General features: G+C 43.2%; 1 protein-coding gene across 1 annotated transcript; it reads right to left on the bottom strand.

Annotated features, from left to right (window-relative positions):
• Window positions 1-1565: 1565 nt before the first annotated feature.
• Window positions 1566-16524, bottom strand: LOC311222039 (transmembrane 4 L6 family member 1-like; the record flags this gene model as incomplete). The annotated part of the gene is made up of 6 exons (XM_084306121.1): window positions 1566-1639; window positions 4754-4969; window positions 5991-6178; window positions 6987-7132; window positions 12809-12874; window positions 16354-16524. 6 exons carry the CDS (start codon window positions 16522-16524, stop codon window positions 1566-1568), a joined length of 861 nt encoding a protein of 286 aa, XP_084162247.1.
• Window positions 16525-21220: the final 4696 nt, after the last annotated feature.

Below are 21220 nucleotides of genomic sequence, written 5' to 3' on the forward strand. Positions count from 1 at the left end.
TGCTAAGTATTAGTTTACTGTACTTTGCAAGAGATTATGCAGTGTGAAACAGTGCTATAAAGCCAAAAATCTTGAGAACAGGATGCAGAGTCTCTGTCTTGGAGGACTGCTGGCAATTCAGTCTTTCCCCTTCTTCAGGAAACACCCAACTCTTACAGGGAGAAAGGAACAAGAGAGTAGGAATTGGTGCTGCTGAAAGTCAGTGAGCACTGAAGTGAGGGGTAAAGATAGCTTGGCTTAAATGGGGGAAATGTTATATTTTGTCTGATATGCAGTGGTATGAAAATAATCTGTATTTCTCTAGGTTCTAGGTACAAGGCTAACACAGCAGATAGAGCTAGGAATTTGTCTAAAGTTAACTGAACTAAATCCACTATAATAACCAAAATAAAGCTAGGGAGCAGGGAAAGAAGATTTAGCACTGATCCACTGAAGGAGCTGTGTTCTGATATCCGAAGGCAGCACAGCACTGTTTCACTGCTGAAAACAGGCAGCAGAGCCCAGTGCTGATAGACCATAAAATAAAGCAGCAGGAAAGGTGCAGGGTTTCCCTCCCTCCTTCCTGAAGCTCCCTTTAAACAGACAAAATATTGAGAAAAACTCTTATATGCATTGCATTAAGGAATTAAGTTGGTTTCATTTATAGAGTTGTCATGTACACAGTTTGTGTTGCCCTTTATTCTGTCCAGATGTGGTTCTAAAAAAACTGACTGTATATAAAACCAGCACTATTTAGGGCACTTGCTTGGCTTTCATTCATCAATGGAGTGAGAAGCTCCTTTCAATGAGGAAATCAAGAATTTCTTCTCCACAGATGGGCTTTGAGCAGGAATTTGAAAGCCCAAATGTTTAGGAAGTTTCTGCATTGTGCCATCTGCTACTGACATCCAGGAGCAGCTCTTCTTGGAAGTGACAGCTAAATTGCCATGAAAGGAAATCTTCCTTTATATTCATAATCAATTTTGGCTGAGTGATGGGTTTTAACTTTGACCCAATTATTTACAAAAAGGGACACTGCAGTTTAAAGGCACATCTTCTGGGTTGGAAGCATTCTTTTTCACCTTAAATGTAGCTGCTAAAAAGTGGTAGCAACTGCAGCTGTGGGTGGCAATGGAGACATTGGTTTCTGTGAGCTGTCTTCTTTGCTCAAAGTGGATTTTAAACCTTTTTTTTTTTTTCTTAAAAAATTAATAAATCATATTTTAAAACACTATCTGCAGTCAGAGACACCTGGAGGGAAATAAGTGGCATGGCATCAATCATGTCCAGGTCTACCAATATCGAATTTCTTCTTTGACATCTGCAGAAAACATCTGGACTGATTCCACTTTTTCTTGGGGAAAAAGAGAAAAGGTAGCAGACATGGAAATCTGAAAGGAAACTTCTTTTAAAGACCTAGAGGGGTGTAGGGCAAATGTGGTAGGACAAAACACAAGCAAAAAAGGAAAAACTACACAGTGGGATGGAGGAGACTAGAGAAAAATTGTGCATAAGGTAATTCTCATGAAGCTGGAGTGGTTTTGCTGATGTACAGTGCCCACAAGAAGGATTGTACGAGCATCAGGTCATATTAAGACCGATTCCTCATTGAGTCTGTCGTTGTGCCCTTTTGCCACTAGGTGACTCTCAGCTATTGCATCTATTTCAAAAAGAAAAGAAAAAGAAAAAATCCCAATTACTGAAGGATATGGGATGTGGGCTTCATCTCCTGCTTGCGATGGAGGGCTGCAGCTCAGGGTGCCAGCTGCTGTGCCAGCCACTCCGAGCTCCCTGCCTAACCCAGGGAGAGAAAATGCAATTTTGGGATGTGATTCAGTGACCTATTTTAGGTCACTCTATGAGGCAGGACAGGGTGAAGGCAGATCTCTATACTCAGGTCCGCTTGTAAGAGCAGTGTTGAGGTAGCCAGGAGGTGTTTCAGGGCTGGATTTGGCTGCTAATATGGAGATGTCTGGTGCTACCTGAGATGCTCTCAAGCCTCTGAGATGTCCCTGTGGGCAGGCAGACATTGCAGAGCTCCTGTGGGAGGCACAAGCCCTTCTAGACCTGCAGCAAGGATATCCAATGGCCCTAAGGACAAACCAGTGGGATGCTCATCTGGGCTCTTACTGTCCCCCTATCACTTGCCCTTGATGGCACAAACTCTGAAGTAAGAAATTTAAACAGATAAAAATGAACGAGTGTTCGGAAGATATTGAGGAGTTCTGGGTGCCAGGGAAATTTTCTGTCTATGCTGGAAATGATCTGCACTGTAGAGAGCACTTACAGCTACTCAGCTTTGCAGCTAACCGACTGGAAGAAAAGATGAACAAAATGCCTTTGTGCCTTCAAAAAAGCTCTTGTCCTGCCTTGCTGTGTTAAATGTGCTAACTATTGATGATGAGCTTCAGACACCCCTCTGAGGCCCATGGGAACAAGAGGAGAGGGTGGCTGAGAGGGTGAGAGGTGTCCCCTGGGGAAGGGGCATTTCAGAAGGGTGGCTGTCCCCTGTGGCTGCTCTGGAAAGGGACAAGCCCACTGAGCTTGTGCGCTGTGGGAAACATAATAAAGTATTCTGAAAATTTGGAAATGGCTTTTTTTTTTTTTTTTGGTTTATCAATTCTTTCATGTTTTTTTTTTTTTAAAGCTTGTTTGCAAAGGAGTGTTTGCCCACGAGCAGCTCCACTGAGGGAGAGAAACAAGACTGGGCAAGGACAGCAGAGCAGAAGCCATGGAACAAGGACATCTGCAGGGGCCAACCTTTCTACTGGCTTGCTTCCCTCTGTGTGTCAAGAGAAACAGAGCACGGGGGCCTGAGGCATCTGAGCCATTTGCATTGAAATTTTCAGACGGTTTCTCCTGCAATGAGACCCTGTGAACCAGCCTGTGGTTTCCAGTCCAAGTACTGAATCATGTCCTTGACCCTGGCAGCTAAAACATCAGAGCATTGGTCTCTAAACACAGCTTTTCAAATAGTGTGCTTGGTCTAAAGTTTTATTCCTATTCCGAATCAATCCCAGAAACACATTTTTTCTCACTTGTTATAAGTATTTTCTCTTCCAACCTACACAGCTCCGCAGGGGGCTGATCTGCACAAGTTAAAATTGCAGAAGAGAAGTAATTCAATTAGAAAGTAACACATTTTTGCTCCTTGTGTGAATCTGTGTGGTGAGACTCAATGGTGAGTCACAAATAGAAAAATTAAATGGATATGTGGTCATTATGTCTGTGTGAGTTTTTGACCATTATATTTTGGGGTGAAGACACAGATATAGGTAGGTAAGTAGTTAGATAGATAGATAGATAGATAGATAGATAGATAGATAAAAGGTAGATGTAGAATAATATTGAATTCTGTCTTTGTTCCTACTGGAGCTAGTTTGAAGTCAAGAGCCGCTTAGATCACACAAATGAAACCAGAAAATAACTTCAGAATAACAATATTTAATATTTACACGTATCAGTGAAGCCAATGATTACAGAGCGGTCAGGACAGATGGCATCCTCATTAGTACACAGCCGTAGCACCAAACATCCCCAGTGCACAGACCATGGCACCAAACACCCCCAGGGCAGGGCAGCTTGGTACAAGCAGATGGTGGCAGCACATTTACCCCTCTGTGGTGGGGATGATACATACCAGTGGGTATCTCCTTATCCTGGTGCTAGCACAGCCCAAACTGGCTCTCTCATTGAGATAAAAGTCATGGAGACAAACGATGAGGGCAGGGCTGATGGTTAAGGACCACGAAGAGCTCATAATAGCCTTTCTGCTGCAGGTGGAGTATCTCTCAGTCTGACTGCATGCTGGACATTACTTATAGCTGCCTCCTTGGCTTTTTTTCCTGGCTGAATCAGTAGGCTTTAGTTTGATGTCTGCTTTGGGTGGTACATTGCCCAGGCTTTGCTGCTTGCAATGCACGTCGGCTTTTTAAGCCACCTGGCAAGTTTGGATGCACCTAGTCATGTTCACAACCCTCCACAGGTCTTACACTTGTTTCACAAAAGGTGCTTCTAAACTTTATAATGCAGGTTTCCTGCTTCTAGGACTGAAGCTGTGCTCCAAGGAAGCATCTGTGTGCTCCTCAACTTAGCACAACTGACATTTCCTTCACCAGTTTGTGTGAGGAGTTTTGTGTGCTGCACTGGAGGATGGCACAGACAGCAGTGTGTGTCTGGAAACTCTGGGTCTGTTCAGATGATTTGCAACAATGCAGAAATATGAACAACATTTGACAGAGAAAACATAAATACCTCTCTTTGAAAAATGGATTCCACGTACTTTAAATATATTCAAGTTTTCATAATTGTGTGCATGCATTCAGGATGGAAAACAATTATCTTACAGTTTGCCTGACTCAGGGAAATAAGGGCATACAATTGAGCTTGGAGGAAGTCACTGAGCTGATGGGGTTCCTGAAATTTGCCAGTCATGGACTTCAGCATCAAGGGCTTGATCTTGGTTGATGATGGAGAATTACGCAGATCCTTGTTGGGATCCTTGTTGCTGTAACACCACCACTGATGCAATTTGTTGCCTTGTAGATTGTATCTCTTATTTGTTACTGAGCTGCATGTAATTACTACCAGTATTGATTTAATGTTTATCTTCCCCAGTTAATTGCTTGTGCACGTGATCTATTCTAGAACAGCCCTGTGTGGAAATTCATGAGACTCCTACACAGTCTCATGAGGGCAAAATTGATGCTGAGGTTCTCCTTCTTTTTGTTAAACTGTATTTAGTTAAACTATTGTTCCAAAACCTACCATCTACATTGATCCAAATGCTCCTCTAGGGCCACTACATCTATCAGGTTCTCCTGAAGAACTGATTTAGGAGCACACTGGATTTTGCCAGACGTGACAGCAAGATACCAAACGAGAAGGGGATTTGGCTCCAGGGTGTCTGAAGGAGGGTGAAAAGTGTGTGCTTCATTTGCCTTCATGCTGCTCAACATCATATCTGCAGGTCCTAATGTAAACTTGGGTCCTGGGTAGCAAGTTAACAGGAACAGACAGGTGAGCTTAAGGCAGGTTTGGGGGGGAAGGAAAGCTCTTTACGTCCAGCCAGAGATATTTACAATCTGCTTTGTGCAGCTGATAAAATGCGTACATTGTCAGAGGTTGTTTCCCATATACACAAGAGGGCAAGAGGTGAGCTTTTATCTGGGGACATCTACATTTTAAGAACAAGCACAGCAGTTGGGACCAGACAGATTTGTGTTATTGCAGTACCTGAGATTTAGAAGGAATATTTAGAGAGATGAAAATTTGGAGTCTCAGATTTAAATGATCTAGCCATTTTCCATCTTGACTTCTTTATTAAAAAAGAAAAAAGAAAAAAAAAAAGCAATGTACCCTCTTGAAACTCCTGAATATTTGGGGGTTTCTTTCTTCCCCCCATAAATATAGCACAATACACTATCCTTATTAAACATGAATTTGCAGTTCAGCGCATGTCCTGGCATCCCCTGCAGGTTGTTCACATTCCCAAAATATTTGTCTGAAAGGCAACGAATGAAAAATGATTGATTAATATTCCACAGGGATATCAGATGTAGTGCAAACATCTTGTACAATGAAAATAAACAGCGGGAAGGAAGCAGTGGTGATAAATGAAGCTGTAAAGAGGTTTTCTACTGTTTTGTGAAACAACATTTTTACTACCAATTAAAACTGCCTCTAATCCTCATCTTTCTCACTTATACATACTGGACAGTCATTACATTTTATCATATAGGAAGTATGATAAATAAATAGGAAAAACAATCGTGCTGGCTATGCCAATAGATCACACTTCTCAGCTGTTCTGCAGTATCCGAGAGCTGAGCTGTCCCAGACTATAACGTGATGGAGAGACTGACAATGTGCAAATGCATCTGAACAGCCTCCGCTCTCCAGAGGTTCTCGTTCATGGGCTGTGCATATCTCTCTGATCATGTACCATTATCAGAGCCTAAAATACAGAAATGGTAAGAATGCAAAGCACTCTGATACCTTTTACTGCATACCAACCTTTTTCCTCATACACGTGCCACATATGCAGCCAATAAGTCCATTGGCGACTTGAATAAAACAAAGAACAGCCTCAATCACACCGATGGCCAGGAGAATAGAGAAAAGGACAATATTCCAAAGGATGATGTTTTCAGGTTCTTTGCAAATGCTCCATGTTGTCTGGTTGAACAAATAATTGTATCTGTGATAAAGAAGAGTAATTGGCAATGCATTAGAAAATTACACCCTGAGAATGTTTTCAGTTATACGCCATTACAAAAAGGCTTGGCATTTTCTGGTTTACATTTTCTGAACTTGTCTGCACAGTGGGAATTGAGTCTCCAATTCTCCTACAGTTGGTAAAAGGTGGTGATTCTCTTTATGATTCCCTTTGCAGGGTTGTAATTGATGACTAGGGAAAAGAGTTACACCTGTACTTTGCTGCATGTTCAAGAATCTCCCTTCTGTTTCACAGCTAATAACTAAAGGGAAAGATCCCTAATGGTTTTAAAATGGGTGTCCATAATCTCCATTTCTGCTGTGCTATCTCAGCCCAGCCCATCCATCCTCTCTAGCTCTGGCTTGAACATCGTGGTTGCTACTGTTAACCTTAAAGAATCAAAGGAGATCTTTGCTTTGCTTTTCAAAATTAAGCAATTAAGCAGAGTAGACACAATTCATGATGATTTAACAGATTAACGTGGCATGGTTGTCAAATACTTCCTTTTGACTGATGAGAGTCACAGCTCATTGCTCAGCAGCCTTTTGAAAGCGTGGTGCATCTTGCACAAAGGGCTGCTGACAAGCACGATGGAAGAAACTCAGGCACCTTGCCCACATGTAAGCCCTTGGTCAAGGAGATGACCAGCTGGAACATGCTGGCTCAAAGGAATGTGAATTCAGGTGTAGACAAGGTGGACCACCAGTCCATTTTAGAGAAATTCAGATTTCCTCTAAGAAGGTGTGGATCAGGGAAAGCAAGGCTGGAGGAGCCTTCAAGTCATACTCACTCCAGAGTGTTGTTCCTGAAAGGGTAGATGTATTCTCCATCACCTGTGTCACACAGAGGGCCCCCAGTCAGAGCCATTGAGGAGAGGACTACACAATACACTCCTCCTGCAAGTCCCAGCAGAGACAGAAACACCGACAGCAGCATCTGAAAGGGAAAAGACCTTCAGCATTAAATGACCAGAAAGCTTACAATTAGTGGGAATGAAACTTCTTGTTTCCTACTATATGCTAAAAGTCATATCATGATATATGTGGGATAAAAAATAGTTGACTCCTGACTAGTGCAGGTGTCCTAGATGTTAAAGGATTTCAGATTGTACTAGTTCTGCTTTTAAAAGTGGCTAAGACCAGAGTTGTAATAATTTCTTTTTATTATTATAAATCTTATGTCTTCCTTCAAAAAGCCAGTATGAAGGCAATATGAAGAAAATATTGGCTTGATGTTGTCCTCTGCGCCCAACGAAGCTGTGGATGCCCCATCCTTGGAGGTGCTCAAGGCCACGCTGGATGGGACTTGGAGCAACCTGGTCTGGTGGGAGGTGTCCCTGCCCATGGACATGGGCATGTCCCTGCCCATGGAACTGGGTAGTTCTTAATGTCCCTTCCAGCCCAAATCATTCCATGATGATATCACATTCCTTAGCATTTCCAGCTCTTCTCCAAGAACATCCTTCTCAGCCCTTGAACCAACAGAAGCCAAAGGGCAAGCAATTATTGAACCAGGTATGAAAGCAGCAGCAGATCTTTCTTATTGTTCCTTTCCTTCCCTTTGTAACAGCATGAAGTGTGGTTACCACTGTTCGTGTTGAAGAATCTAACTATGCTGTGTGTGGCAACAAACCAGTGGTGACTTCAAATGCCATGTCATGCACTACTCCCATGGAAGTGCTCCTTTTGTTCTGTGTTGGGGTAGTTTTCCTTAATGGATGGGATGTATTTGGTTGCAGTTTGCATTTAGGAGCAAGAAGCTCTGGCAGGTGCTACTAATGTTGTATCTATGGCAGACTTTCCACAAGTCTAGTCAAGAATCCTTAACAAGGACTTGTGATTGTTTGCAGTTCTGCCAAGAAGGAGAAGAGAGCAGAAACTCTGTGGAGCAAGCTGACAGAGCCAGGAGAAGACCTGGTCAAGAGGCAAGGCAGCAGGACTGCCTTCAAGTCTGAGGAAGCACGTGGGAAACACTCCCATACATGGCTCGGGTTTGAAGCCAGGCACCTCAGGCCTCCCATTTCCCTGTTGCCAGCAAATACTGGCGAGATCTAACAGTCCAAAAAGAAAGTCTAATGTCAGCTGCTCTGCAGAGCTCTGCACTGCAGACCCAGATGGAAATATCCATTGTCCACCTTGGAGATTTGTGACAAAGTCTCCAAAACTCCTCGCTATCCAGACATGTTTAAGCTGGTGAATGCAATTTCCAACTTGCCAGCCGATGACATTACTGCTTTCTGTGCCTTCTTGCCCGTTGCCAGTGTGTGAATTGACTCATTTTGTGTGCTCTTAGCTTCTAAAGCAATCCTTGAGCTACAAGTTGCTGGGATTTCTCATGAGACTTATTTCATCATACTGATTAATAATTCTGTCTTATTTTTTTTTGCCAAGCTGGACACTCTTTCTGTCTTTATCTGCATGCTGTCTGAGTTGCATCTTAGCAGAGCGTCATGGTCAGCAAAATGTGGATAATGTGGAATACTGTCCTGGACCAAGGCAGAGCCTGTGTTGTAGCCGATGCCCTGCTTCTCATAATAAGATCACCAGCTATGCCTCGCTGTGAAGGTGAGTGACTGATAACATGTCTGAAGCTCCTGCCTAGCTGAACCATTTCTCCTGATCTGTTTTCTGTTTACTTCATCTGTGTATCTACATCTTGGCTAAATGATCTTAATTACAATAATAATTAGTTTCATCACAACACAGCAGTATGGGGAGTCCCAATGACAATCATGATAGAAAAAGTCAAATGGTCTCTTGCTGTTACTATGTTTGATAGTGGTTAATACTAGTACCAGAAGTACTTGTCAGTGCTGTCTTTCATGACTGTTCTTTGACACACGATTTTCTCGTTTGGAATCTCTTGGCTGCATGGTTGGCTTCATTTCACGTATTTCCTTTACTGTACCTATGATCACGTAGTCAAAGATTTATTTTACTTGCTGCTGAAAGGGGACTCTGAAATAGATGTGGCTGTTAAATTGGCTCTTCTCAGCATTTTCTAGACACAGGGTGGCTTTAAACCATTATATTTACTGTTCTGGAGATTGTCTAGAGGTTTTGTCCCATATTCTATGGCAATCAAACAATTTTATTAACTGTTGGATCAGTTAATAAAACTATCTCATCATCTCAACCATTCAACATTTTCCCTATTTATACCATTTTCACTTATCACTTTTTTATTTTGCATTTTTATTTCCTCATTTGGATCTTCACTTGCAACGTGAAGTCTAAGCTGAGATGCTTGCGTTTATTGAAATATTTAGTTTTGAGTAGTGTTGGCCAGTTCTCTACCTCTTGCAGAGGTTTTGCTGATCATTTTTCCCAACTTTCTTTTACCATTATCATGCTTTATCCTTCACAAAATTGATTTGTTTTTGTGGAGCTAATGAAAGTTTCTAGCATTCATTCCTTGAGCATTTGCATCAGCTGCTTTGGTAAAGTTACCAAGTTCCTTCTGTCCCAAATGGTAGTGCTCTCTACTGCTCTTTTTTCCTCTGGCTTTTTTCTCATACAGATTTTCTTTCTTCTCTGTGTGTTATTTATTTGTTTATGTTTATTTATTTATTAATTATTATTGTTACTTTATTTTAAGAATTAATATCCTGCCTGGTTATCCATATATCTCACTTATCTAGCTTTGCTGGTCTGGAAAGATGCTATGGCTATTCTTGTTCTACTAGTAACTCCTCAGAAAGGTGTAGAGTGAAATACTGAGTATGCTTGAAGATGCAATGACATGTGCTGTATTTTAGGGGCCTTTTTTCCTCATTATGCCAGCACAGCAGGTGTTTTCAGTTGTGTACATGCTAAGCTGCAGGACACTGAAGCTTTCTAAATCTGTTACTTTCCAAAGTCATTACTTCATAAAGCAAGAACAACAAGCCATCTAGGTGTTTTTGCAGGCAACAACTTAAAATGGATTAATGAAAAAAAAATTACTCAATGCAGAACATAATCACTGTGAACTGGACAACTTAATATGATGAATAAAAGGATGAGAAATACGGTAATTATTCTTACTGTTGTTGTTGATATTCCAGCTGCATGTAAAGACTGTGATGAAGTCTCGGTCTATTAAACCAGGAATTGCACAAATTATCAAATTATCATAGGATTGGGTCCCAACCCCGAGGAAAATGGTTATATTCTGATTGAATAGTCATTCCAATTACTATTTTTTTAGCTTTTTTTTTTTTTTTCCCAAAAAATAGCTAAAGCTTTTTTAGCTTTATTTTAGCTATTTAGTTTTTTTAGCTTAAAAAAGCAAAAAGGTGGCTGAGTTATCCTTCAGACCACAGTGACTCCTGAGTAGCTCCAGCGAGGGCTATTTCCCTGCCAGTGGGTGGATGTTGGTGGACAAGACACCAAAGCTGGGGACCCAGCTCATCCCAGGTCATCCCAGAGCCACCTTGCAGGGAGCTCTGGCACCTTGGGAAGCAGCTTCCATGGTGCATGTTGGAACTAGCCCCAGAGCTCCTCTACTCTCCAGTGCCTGGTGACTCACACCATCCAGCCCTGGGTGCAGCCCGTATGGTCAGGGTGTCTGAGCCACCCTGCTGTGGGTCTCTGTGCATGTCCTCCCACTATTCCTGAGGCAATGTTTCTGTAAGGCTTCTTCTCCTGAAGAAACACATCATTGGTCTTCAGATCTCCCTATGGAAATTGCATCTTCTATAGAATTAGAGAATATCCTGAGTTGGAAGAGACCCACCAGGAACATTGAGTCCAAAACCCATGTTTCTCCATGCTTGGAAATCACTCTTCCCCAAGGGCTGTGCAGGGGAAATATTTTAATGCCATCCATAGCAACTCACTTTTTGCTCATGCCCTCATCTCATTTCTATGTTTAAGTCATAGGATGACTTGTACAGCTGAACCCTTTTCCACTTTTAAGAGGTGGACAGTTTCCACAGTCCCAGACAACCATTTTAAAGCTACACTGTCCTCTCCAAAACTTTTCTTTAAAAAGAAAAGTTCTTATCAGTAGCTTCATCATCTGGCCATTGGCTCTTTTCCTACAGATACTGTAGAACATAAACTATTTTCTCAAAAATGTTTTTGGTGTATACCTCTAACAGCAAACAAGGAAGAGAGGGAACAATTTGTACGAAATATCTCAGTGCTGGGAAGGTGCAGACAGCATACTTGGCCACTGTGGGCCATAGCTAGCACCATCTCGGGCAGTGAAATGGTGGTGGTGGGGAGCACATGGAGGTCTGCCACCTTAGTCTGCCACTGTGCTGCCACCTTAGTCAGTGGGCTGAAGGAGCAAACCCAGCCTCTCCTGGGACATTTGACTCATCTGTGTAATATTTAGGGTTGGGATGAAGGGAGAGTGGAGACTGAACTGAGCCCAGACCAGATACATTTCCCCACTTACTAGGTTCAGCAAGGCATGGGAACACCCACAGCACTGCCGTTTTTCACCACTGCTTTCTATATCACTCATAATCTGGATAAGCAGCTGGCTGTGGCACTGGGCTCACCGTGCCAAAGCTCACATCCCAGCCCTGTGACTGGCCTACTTGGCCATCGCTAGCAAATCCTGCTTGCTGTGCACAGGACACATAGTAAAATCAGTGTAATGACATGTCCCTTGTACTCACTGACATGATGTACTTGCTGACATCCCAACTAAGAATGTTATTTTGGTATTATGAATAATGAACCAAGTAAAGTAAAACAACTTGAAGAGGTAAAGGTCACCTCACAGATCAAACTAAATAATAATTGAAGAGTACAGAAGAGATGCTTTATTGTATGGAATCTCTTGTTACAGGCTGCTTCTGGGAGGGAAGAAGACTTAAAAAAAAAACAACATTTCTAAGTCAGTTTATTCTTGTTAATAACAATGGCCGCACAGAAGTCTGTGCCCTGGGCTTGAAGATTATTGAAGATGTCTGTATAAAATGCTGTTTCATTCTTAATTATCAAGGGAAAAAATCTCTCTGGCCTTTGTGTGGATGACAGAGAGCCCAAATTACATTTACACCTCTCATGTACATAACCCTTGGGCAAACACATGCTGTGGGTCAAAGCCTTGCCTGGTGACCAGACACTGGGAAGCCGAGCTGGTTCCTCAGTGCCAGCTGCAGCGGCTCAGGCTTTAGCCTGGACCAGAAAAGCAGGTGAATTATCTGCCCATACAAGTAAGCAGGGATGAATCTATGGAAAAGCAAATTGCCATTGAGGGGTATGGAGGAAAGAGGACCAGAAAGAAGAAAGCAGAAGAAATGGGCAACTCTCTCAATTTTTAGGATCACTTCAAGCAGGAGGAAGCTGGAGCCATGCTTTACTTTATGTAGGGTGAGGTGGAGTGTCTTTGTCTCCCTCTACCCTCAGCACTGTGGCTAAGTGCTCCTGTACCTCCCTGGCTGAGTATGATTTCCCTCATATCAGTGGCTGTAACATCATAACATTCCTGTTGGCTAACTGAGATCTCAGTCCCAGCCCAGGGACGCTGCAGATCAAGCTCTTCTTCTGCATTTCCCTGACTTGGCTGTTGATGGTGGTGTGACGGTTTGTCATTGTACGTTTCCGTCTGCTGAGCAGCCATTTAAGAGCTATTGTGCAAACCCTGTAGTGCCATTTCAACACATCTACTTACCCCACATCTGTTAGCGCAACATCCTGCTCCGCCTGCTCCCAGCATCATGAACGCCGGCAGAATAGCCTGTGAGAAAAGCACAAGCTTAATTCATAGAAATCATAGAATCACAGAATTGGCGTGCAGTACTTCTGCTTGGATGGTTTTTAAAGTCTAGGAGCTGAGGTATCATGTTCCTCAAATGCAAACCACCTTCTAGCACTTCTCCATGAGTTGCACCAGCTGCGATGGTGCTTCTTGCTGAAGAGTTTGTTCTCCCTCCTCTGTCTCAGTTCAGTGTTTTAAGCACTAGGATATTGCCTGTTCTGGGATGGGAATTCTGAATGTTTATGAAAAAAAAAAAAAAAAAGAAAAAAAAAGAAAAAAACATTTTCTTGAGGGAGTATAAATTTCCATGAGGCAGAAGAAAACCTTTCCCTCTTGACTTTCACTTCATCAGAATCTAACTAAATTTATTCATCCCTGCAGCAAGAGTTATGACAGTCTAAATCTTCTGAGCACCCTGCTCTAAATTATAATTGGGGAGTCAGTCTTAAACTTCCTGAAACACATCTAACTTCTGTTCTTTGTACTAAGCTTCTGGCAAACCTACATGATGGACTTCACTCAGCAGGAAAATCCCAATTCACATCAGCTTTCTCCATGGTAATGAGCAGGTGGAGCTGGACAGATATAGCGGAGTCAGCAACCATCCATGTCTCAGGACATAATGCCACCTTACACAGGTGCTCTGGAGATAGGAAAGGCTGCATATGGTTTGGTAGCTAGAGGGCAAGAAAGCTTTTGGGGGTCCAACTGTGCAGCCAAAGCACTCCTGCTGCCTGCCTTCTGCCCACCACTGTCTGTGTAGGCATCTCACAGAGCAATGTAAGGAGATAAGTATTAGACAAACTAGGAAATGGTCTCTGTAAAGTCAATGAAAGGAGAAAAAAAAAATGGAAAAGGAAAACGCTGTAAAAAACAGCCTGACAAAATGCTGGAAAGATGTTGCCCCATGTAGGAGAGGAAGAGCAGAATGTCCAAGGTGAATGAGGCTCAGGGAATTTATGTTTATAGTGTGAATATCCATGTTATACTATGTAGGACAGTGCTATGAAACCTGCTTAGTCTTGCAGACCATAAATATTTTCCAGTGGATTTCCTTTTAGTTGTATTTTATGCACCCCTCAGAGGCAGCCTCCAGCATGAGCAGTGGTCATTGGACAACAGTTGGAGGCCTGCAGATGGAGAGAATTGTTTAAAAGACTTTCCTCTTCCTGAAAAAAGCCAGTTCTTAAATAATCACAGGCGATCCCCATGGCATCCCCAGCTCTGGCATGTTATCTGGCTCTGAGGAGAGCTAACACTGCCCTTTCCTCCAGGGCCATCTTTTTCTTCAGAGGTTTCCCATCTAAGCTGTGGGCACTGTTCTTTTATTAGCCTGGCTAAGGATGAAGGGTTTGCCTGGAAGCTTTCTTTTTCTTTTCTTTTCCTTTCTTTTCTTTGTTCTTTTCTTTGTTCTTTTCTTTTCTTTTCTGTTCCTTTCTCTCTTTCTCTCTTTCTCCCTCTTTCTCTCTCTCCTTCTTTTTTTCCTTTTTTTTTTTTTTTTTTTTTTTTTTTCCAGTGCCTGATTATAAACTTCTGCCATTTGATTGGAAACAGGAATTTGCTAGATTTGGCTGCTGTCACTAAAACGAGGGCTGTGTGTGAGCTATGTCTCAGACAGGCATTTCCCTCCACTTAGGCTTTCCATCAGGAAGGATGTTACTGTGACACATGGAGATAGCCTTCCTCTTTACACCCTCAATGTTGGAAATAAGAAAATGGAGAGGTTCTCATGTCATATAAAATTTCCATTAGAGAAGCAGTGGATGAGGAGGGATGAGTGGGGCTGTCTGCTCAGCCAAGAGGTGTGCTGATGGTCTGGGTATCAGCTGATGGATTAAGACCCCAGGTGGAGGCAGGTTTCCTGGCATGGGGAAATGCCATGCAGCCTGGTCTGTTCTCACTGGGGAGCTAGGATAGAGCCCAGGCTCCGGTCATGGGAAACTCCTGCCCCTTGCGTTACTTTTCTGCATGGCCCAGAAGCCAGTCTCCATTTTCATGCTTCCATCACTTAGAATAAGGAGCTGATGATCATGCTTTCTTTCCTTATTCTTCACCTGCGGGCATTTGTCACACTGCTTTTTGGAAAATGCGCACACCCAATGCCGTTGTTAGTGGATCAATAATTAGTCCTAGTGCTGCCATCTGAGTTTTCGAGGTCAGCGCAATTTTTTCCTCCCCTCTCACTTTCTGTTCTCATTTTTGATGTATGCAGTGCTGGCCACAGGCAATCCTCTGTGGAGGCCTTAAAAGAAGGCACATTTTGAATGAGTCTGTGATGCTCTCACGCTTAACATCTGCCTTTCCTTTCATTGAACGCCAATGACTCCTGGGCTTGCAGTGATACAAATTTTCCACAGGTCTCTCATGTAGTTCCACTTCTTCCTTTAGGCTGCCTTCCACACACTCATGCTTATGTTCAAGCTCAGGTGAGTAATTTGCCCGAGTGGCAGCTGGAAGAAGAAGGAGGCAAGCTGCTGGTGGAGAACAATTTATTGAATGATCCTATACCACATTTCTGCTGGGGGAAATATGAGTTTGAACCACATACATTGTAGTTTTTCCATAGACTTAAATGGAAGCTGCATCATGGGCTGACTGAATGAGATTTGCTTCTTTCTAAGTTAATTATTCTTAAATATTCAGTTTTTTTTTTTTTTTTGTTTTGTTTTGTTTTTTTTTTTTGATGTGCAGGTACGAGCTCTGTGCCAATTTACCATCTGCCTAGGCTGCATAACAGCCAGTGCTTGTCATATGTATGCCACTCGCTTGGCTTTTTATCTGCACTTGGGCGTATAACAAAGAAGGTACAAGGAGCAGCTTTCTGGTGAACCGGAAAGATCAGTGTTCCCAATCATGTTCCCTTCTGGTTATGGATATTCAGATGGAAACAATTTTTCCTGAGTGGTGGAATGGAGAACTGGTCACAGAGCATCACACACAAGCCAGACTGAATCCAGAAGGAGGTGGCTGTGGAGGAACACAAGAGGCATTTGGGATTTAAGCCATTTGCAGCTTCACGTTCACACAGTGTTGGCAGGGTCTCTAATGAGCACCTTCTGAAACACATTTCAGTGTTGTCCTTAATATTTTTTTTTTGTGAGAATAAAATCAATTAGAGGAATAAGGAAAGTGTGAAAACTCACCATCTCCAGATGAACTTAGGAGCTCAGCATTGTTTTAACTTACTGAGACATGAACACCCACATCACCCTTCTCCCAGTGGAAGGACAGTCCTATTGCTTCTTCCTGACCTGGAGTTCCCAATTTCAGGAATATGTTTTATTCCTGTGACAGGGGGCTTTTCCAGTCTTGAATGCACTTTCTCAGTCTTGTACGCCACCTTCCCAGTTAAGCTGCTCAGATATTTGTGCACAAGATATTGCTATGACTTTTTTTTTTTTTTTTTAATTAAGAGGTCCAACAAAACATAAGAAGCAGAAGCAACACTTCTCTCTTACCAGTATCCCAGCTCCCAGAATGCCATGGAAGAACCAGACCAGATCGGTTATCTCACTGAGCTGCAGGACTTGCCCGTTGGGGAAGTAGAGGAGGATGTTGGAGACTATAGCACACAGAGCCAGTGGGAACAGGATGATGCCAATGCACCTTGAACACTTCCCTGTGCACATGGTAGCTTGCTGCTGAGGAAAGACGCAGATAGGTCTGGGTTACTGTGGTGTCACAGGCATGGGATTTCAGCAGTTTTCTTCTCTAATGAAAGAAGAATCAGATGTGTGGCAAGAAATGTTCCAGCTCAGACATACACAGGTAATATTGTTATACAATATTATAGGTAATATTGTTATACAGTGTCTGTTCCCTTCAGAGTCTTCATTTAAACTGGAATTATTCCAGACTGGATTGCTTTAATTGGATTTATTTAAAATTGTCAGGAGTAAACGAGCTGGCATTAAATGAATGGAGATGTACACTTTAGTTGTTAATGGATGACTGTCTGTCCACTGGGAACACCACTGTGACCACACAAATTGATACCCTATTGGCAGACTCATGGTGGGGCTAAGGCCATGTGTAGGAGCTTCAGGTTGCCTGGGATGGCAGTCCTAGGAAGCTGATTTAAAAAAACATAAGTACATCAAGTTTGGGGGCTATTTGCCAAAGGCAGGTCACAGAGCCATCTCACCATAACGTGTAAAACTGCAGCTTAACACTTCACATTGGTCAGGTTTTTCTTCTAAGATCAGCGAATCATCTGTTAAAATCAAATAATTGACACAAATGAGGCTCTGGTTGGAAGAGGTCTCTGCAGGTCTGCAGTCCAACCTCTTGCTGAAAGCTGAATGCCACCAGCACTACAGCTCTGCATCGGCCATGGCTTTGTGTGGCAGAGCCTTGAAACCCCCATAGCTAAAATGATGCCCTTTGAGGACCTGTTGCAGGGCTGCCACAGCATCTGGGTGAAAACGTCTTTCCTCCTGTCCTGTCTGAACCTCACAAGCTGCAAATGTTGCATTTGCTTCTCATTTTATCCTCTTATCTCTCCATCACCTTCATTATTCCTTTCCAAGCCTGCTGTAGGCTGCTATTAGATCTCCCTTCACTGAAGTAAACAACCCCAGCTCATACTACACCTGTGCTGCAATCTATAGCCAACAAGAGAAGGCTGATCAATACAAAGCTGGATCCACAGATATTTCTCCATGGAAGGTTGGAAATTTCAGACTATTGCAACTGAGGTTATTGAACTTTCACACTGCCATTAACTTTACGGGACAAACTGATCATGACTTCTTCACAATCAGGGGTTGTTCAGCCTGGAGAAGAGAAGAGGAGACCTTATAGAAGCCTTCCAGTGCCTAAAAGGAGCTTATAAGAAAGACAGAGAAAGGCTTTTTACCAGGAATTGCAGTGAAAAGAAAAGGGGAAATGGTTTTAAACTAAAAAAAAAAAAGAGTAGATTCAAATTAGATATTAGGAAGAAATTCTTCACTGTGAGAGTGGTGAGGCCCTGGCACAGATTGCCCAGAGAAGCTGTGGATGCCCCATCCCTGGAGGTGTTCAAGGCCAGGCTGGATGGGGCTTTGGGCAACCTGGTCTGGTGGGAGGTGTCCCTGCCCATGGCAGGGGGCTGGAACTGGGTGGGCTTTAAGGTCCCTTCCAACCCAAACCATGCTGTGATTCTTATAACTTCACTCCAGCTCAAGGTTTCCAAATGCATAAGATATAATGTTGCAGATTTCTGTCCTCAGAGAAAGCTGGTAATTTATGACAAAAGAGGTTTTGCTTTACGATCAGCAAGTAAAATATAAAAGGGGGATTTGGATACCCACCATTTTGTTACACACACCTGTGTTATACACACGCACCCATGCACGCACACAAGCCTACGCTTGCTACGTGCAAATAGTTTTTGTAATAGCCAAGGCAGTAAACAGTGAAACCTGCCTCAATTTAGTCATGTGCATTGGCTAATCCTGAAAGTTTTGTGTCAAAAGTTGGTGTTGGGGAGATGTTAAGCAGAGTAGGAGTACAGAAATCAATCCAGGTTGGGTTCCCAAACAAAAAAGTCCAGGCAGAAGGCAGTATGAAGATATTTGAGACAACCAGAGACAGACTGAGCCCGGCTTTGATGACAGAAGGAAGACAGCAAAAAGATGAGGTAAGGCATGAAGGCAGACCAGTGTCCTCAGACCTCTGGTTTGAAGGGATTCAGCATATTGCTGCGAGGGCTCTGCAATTGCCAGAGACTTCTGAGTTTGCATTTCTACAGCAAAAAATTGCATTGTTCTCTGTTGCTATGAATTTAATAAGAGCACTCTGCTTATATGCATTATCTTCTGAGTACTTTATAATCACATTATGCATTCTAATCCAGCTTTAAAACAAGTTATCTGGCACTAAACTATTTCAGAAAGGAACGTTTAACTTGGTTTATGGTCATTACCTATTGTTTATATAATGCTCAAAATTGGGCAGGGCATTTTGCAAGCATCTGGAAAAAAGCCCTGACTTAAAAAGATAAAAATCTGACCAGACTGGCAATGTGCAAAGGAAGGATGAAGCAGGGAGGGGATGGAAGTGGAAAAAAAAAAAAAAGAAGGATAAAGGGTATTTTAACTGTCTTTCTCCAAATGCATCTGGTATTTTTTATTATGCTGACCTTTGCCTGCTCTCCCCTTTCATTCCCCATTTTGCTTTTCCACTCGTTTGCCCAGCTTCACCTGCTCCCCCCGCGGAGAGGAGCGAACAAGCATGGGCACAGCCTTTTCTCCTCCCGTACAGCTCGGTCTTGTCGGGGAGCTGCACTCTTTCCTCCGCATCTCTCGCATGTAGCCGCAGGGCCAAATTCTCACCTGCAGCTCAGGAGCAGGACGCTGCTTTGGCTGGGAGAGCTCAGGTTTGCACCAGGAAGGATCCGGCCCTTGACCTATCTCAACACCAATTCACACTGCAAGGAGAACTCAGGCAACCATCAATCGCCAGCTCTAACGAGAGCCTCCACCGCCCAAATCAATGCAGCTCGTTGACCTGTGCACATCACAGAGAGGATCTGGCCGTGTTACTACAGCTTAGGAAAACACTCTGGATTGCCAGAAGCGCTCAAAATGCTTTATTAATTCAGCAAACAAAAGCACTCTCTGCAGCTTCGTTAGGCCAGGTGGTGAGAGAGAGCTTCTAATTTCAAGCTAGGGTTTTAGAACGTTTTGTTTTGTAATGCTGAGAGAAGAAATACCACTGCTTACCTTTTATATGGGCTTAGGATGGCCTCCAGGCCCCAGAGCTTCCGCAGCCTGTGTCCAGCTTCCCAGCTCCCCTGTCCTGGAGCGTGGCAGCCCGAGAGAGGCACAGCGATGTTTTCGGGCGATGGCCTCTGCTAAGCAAATAGTGGTTCCTTTCCAGAGAATGAGGAAATACCCCAACTTGTTGCTGGTTGGCCAGCGTGAGGTTTGCGTGCCACCCTGCCCGATCGATTACTTGAGGGCAGCGTTCCAGCGGTCAATGTCTCGGCCCCCCAGGACATGAATTTGGGATCGGTGGAGCCCTCTTCACTGCCAAAACCATTTCAGCTGTGTGCAGTTGCAGAGGGGAGGAGAGGCACATGATAAGGAGCACCCTGTGCTGTGCAGAAAGCGTGGTCAAAGCACGAGGCAGTGGTACAGCAAACTCCATCAGCCGGTGCAGAGTCGTCTTCTGCACAGCAGGCTTTTGTTGGTTCAAGTTTGGCTTTGGCTTTACTCCAAAGTATGCTGCTTTCAGCCCAAAAGGGAGAGTAGGAGTGATAGCTCAAGGGGTGAGAGACACGGGCAGATAACAATCTTGCAGGGGAGTAAGGTGTGGTTTGGGGTTTATTCCCACTCTTCACCTCACTGGCTTTCTTCTTTCAGTAACCTCCTCTTGTCTTTGGAGAAAAATTCTCACTGGGAAAGCTTGGTCATGTAGGGTAGAATCCATCTCACATGACAGTAGATGTCTGTGAGGCACATGTCACACCAGGATGCCTTTATTCCTGGTGAAACATGCACTTTCAAGGGAAAATTCACCCAATGTATTTTAGGAGCTGCTGTAGGGTTACAACAAATGCAGGTGTTACAAAGGTGCAGGAATCTCAATGCTTATTTAAGCACAGATGCTGGTATCTGTGGTCAGATGAATCCCACCCATGAGGACTTACAAGTGTGGCAGTGTGGCTGCAAAAGTACATGGGCAAAGCCTGAGACTCCAGACCCCAGGCTGCACATTTAATACCAGCAGAATCAGAAGATGCAGGGTAAGTTGTCTTCAGACTGACTCATGGTGGTGAAAACCTTTAAAAAGCCCGTAGAGTGATCTCAGGCAAATAAATTTCATTACGGTAAAAATGGCAAAAGTGAGGGAAGCAGCTGAACTACTGAACACATGCCCCAAATTTCAACCGGTGTCAACAGCACCGTGGCAACAGCATTTCACCCTGTTTCATGTGGTGGTGCTTACTCCGTGGAAAAGAAACAAAGAATTAATCAAAAAGGTGAGGTTTGCAAGTCTCACATAATCCTTGAAAGGGCAAAGGCACAGAACCTAATGGCATTTAAAGTCCTAAATTTAAAACAATTTAAAGACCATCATCAGTTTGCACTGACAGCTGGGGCACCTGGGGTGAGACTGCCAGATTTCGTAAAGAGTTAAGAAGCAAATATAGAAATTTCAAAATGATACTTAAGATGAACCTCCCCTTGAGTCTCATATGCTGGTTGGCAGGAGTTTTGAGAGACTCCTATTTTACACATAATATCTCTAAGATGCCATGTTTTCCATCTTCATGTAGCCAAAAATCTCCTTTGGGGTCATCATCCATGACCTTGATTCAGTTTTTCTCTTATTTTCCCT

Source organism: Netta rufina (genome assembly GCF_964035555.1).
Source record: "Netta rufina genome assembly, chromosome: 1".
Classification (NCBI taxonomy): Eukaryota; Metazoa; Chordata; class Aves; order Anseriformes; family Anatidae; genus Netta; species Netta rufina.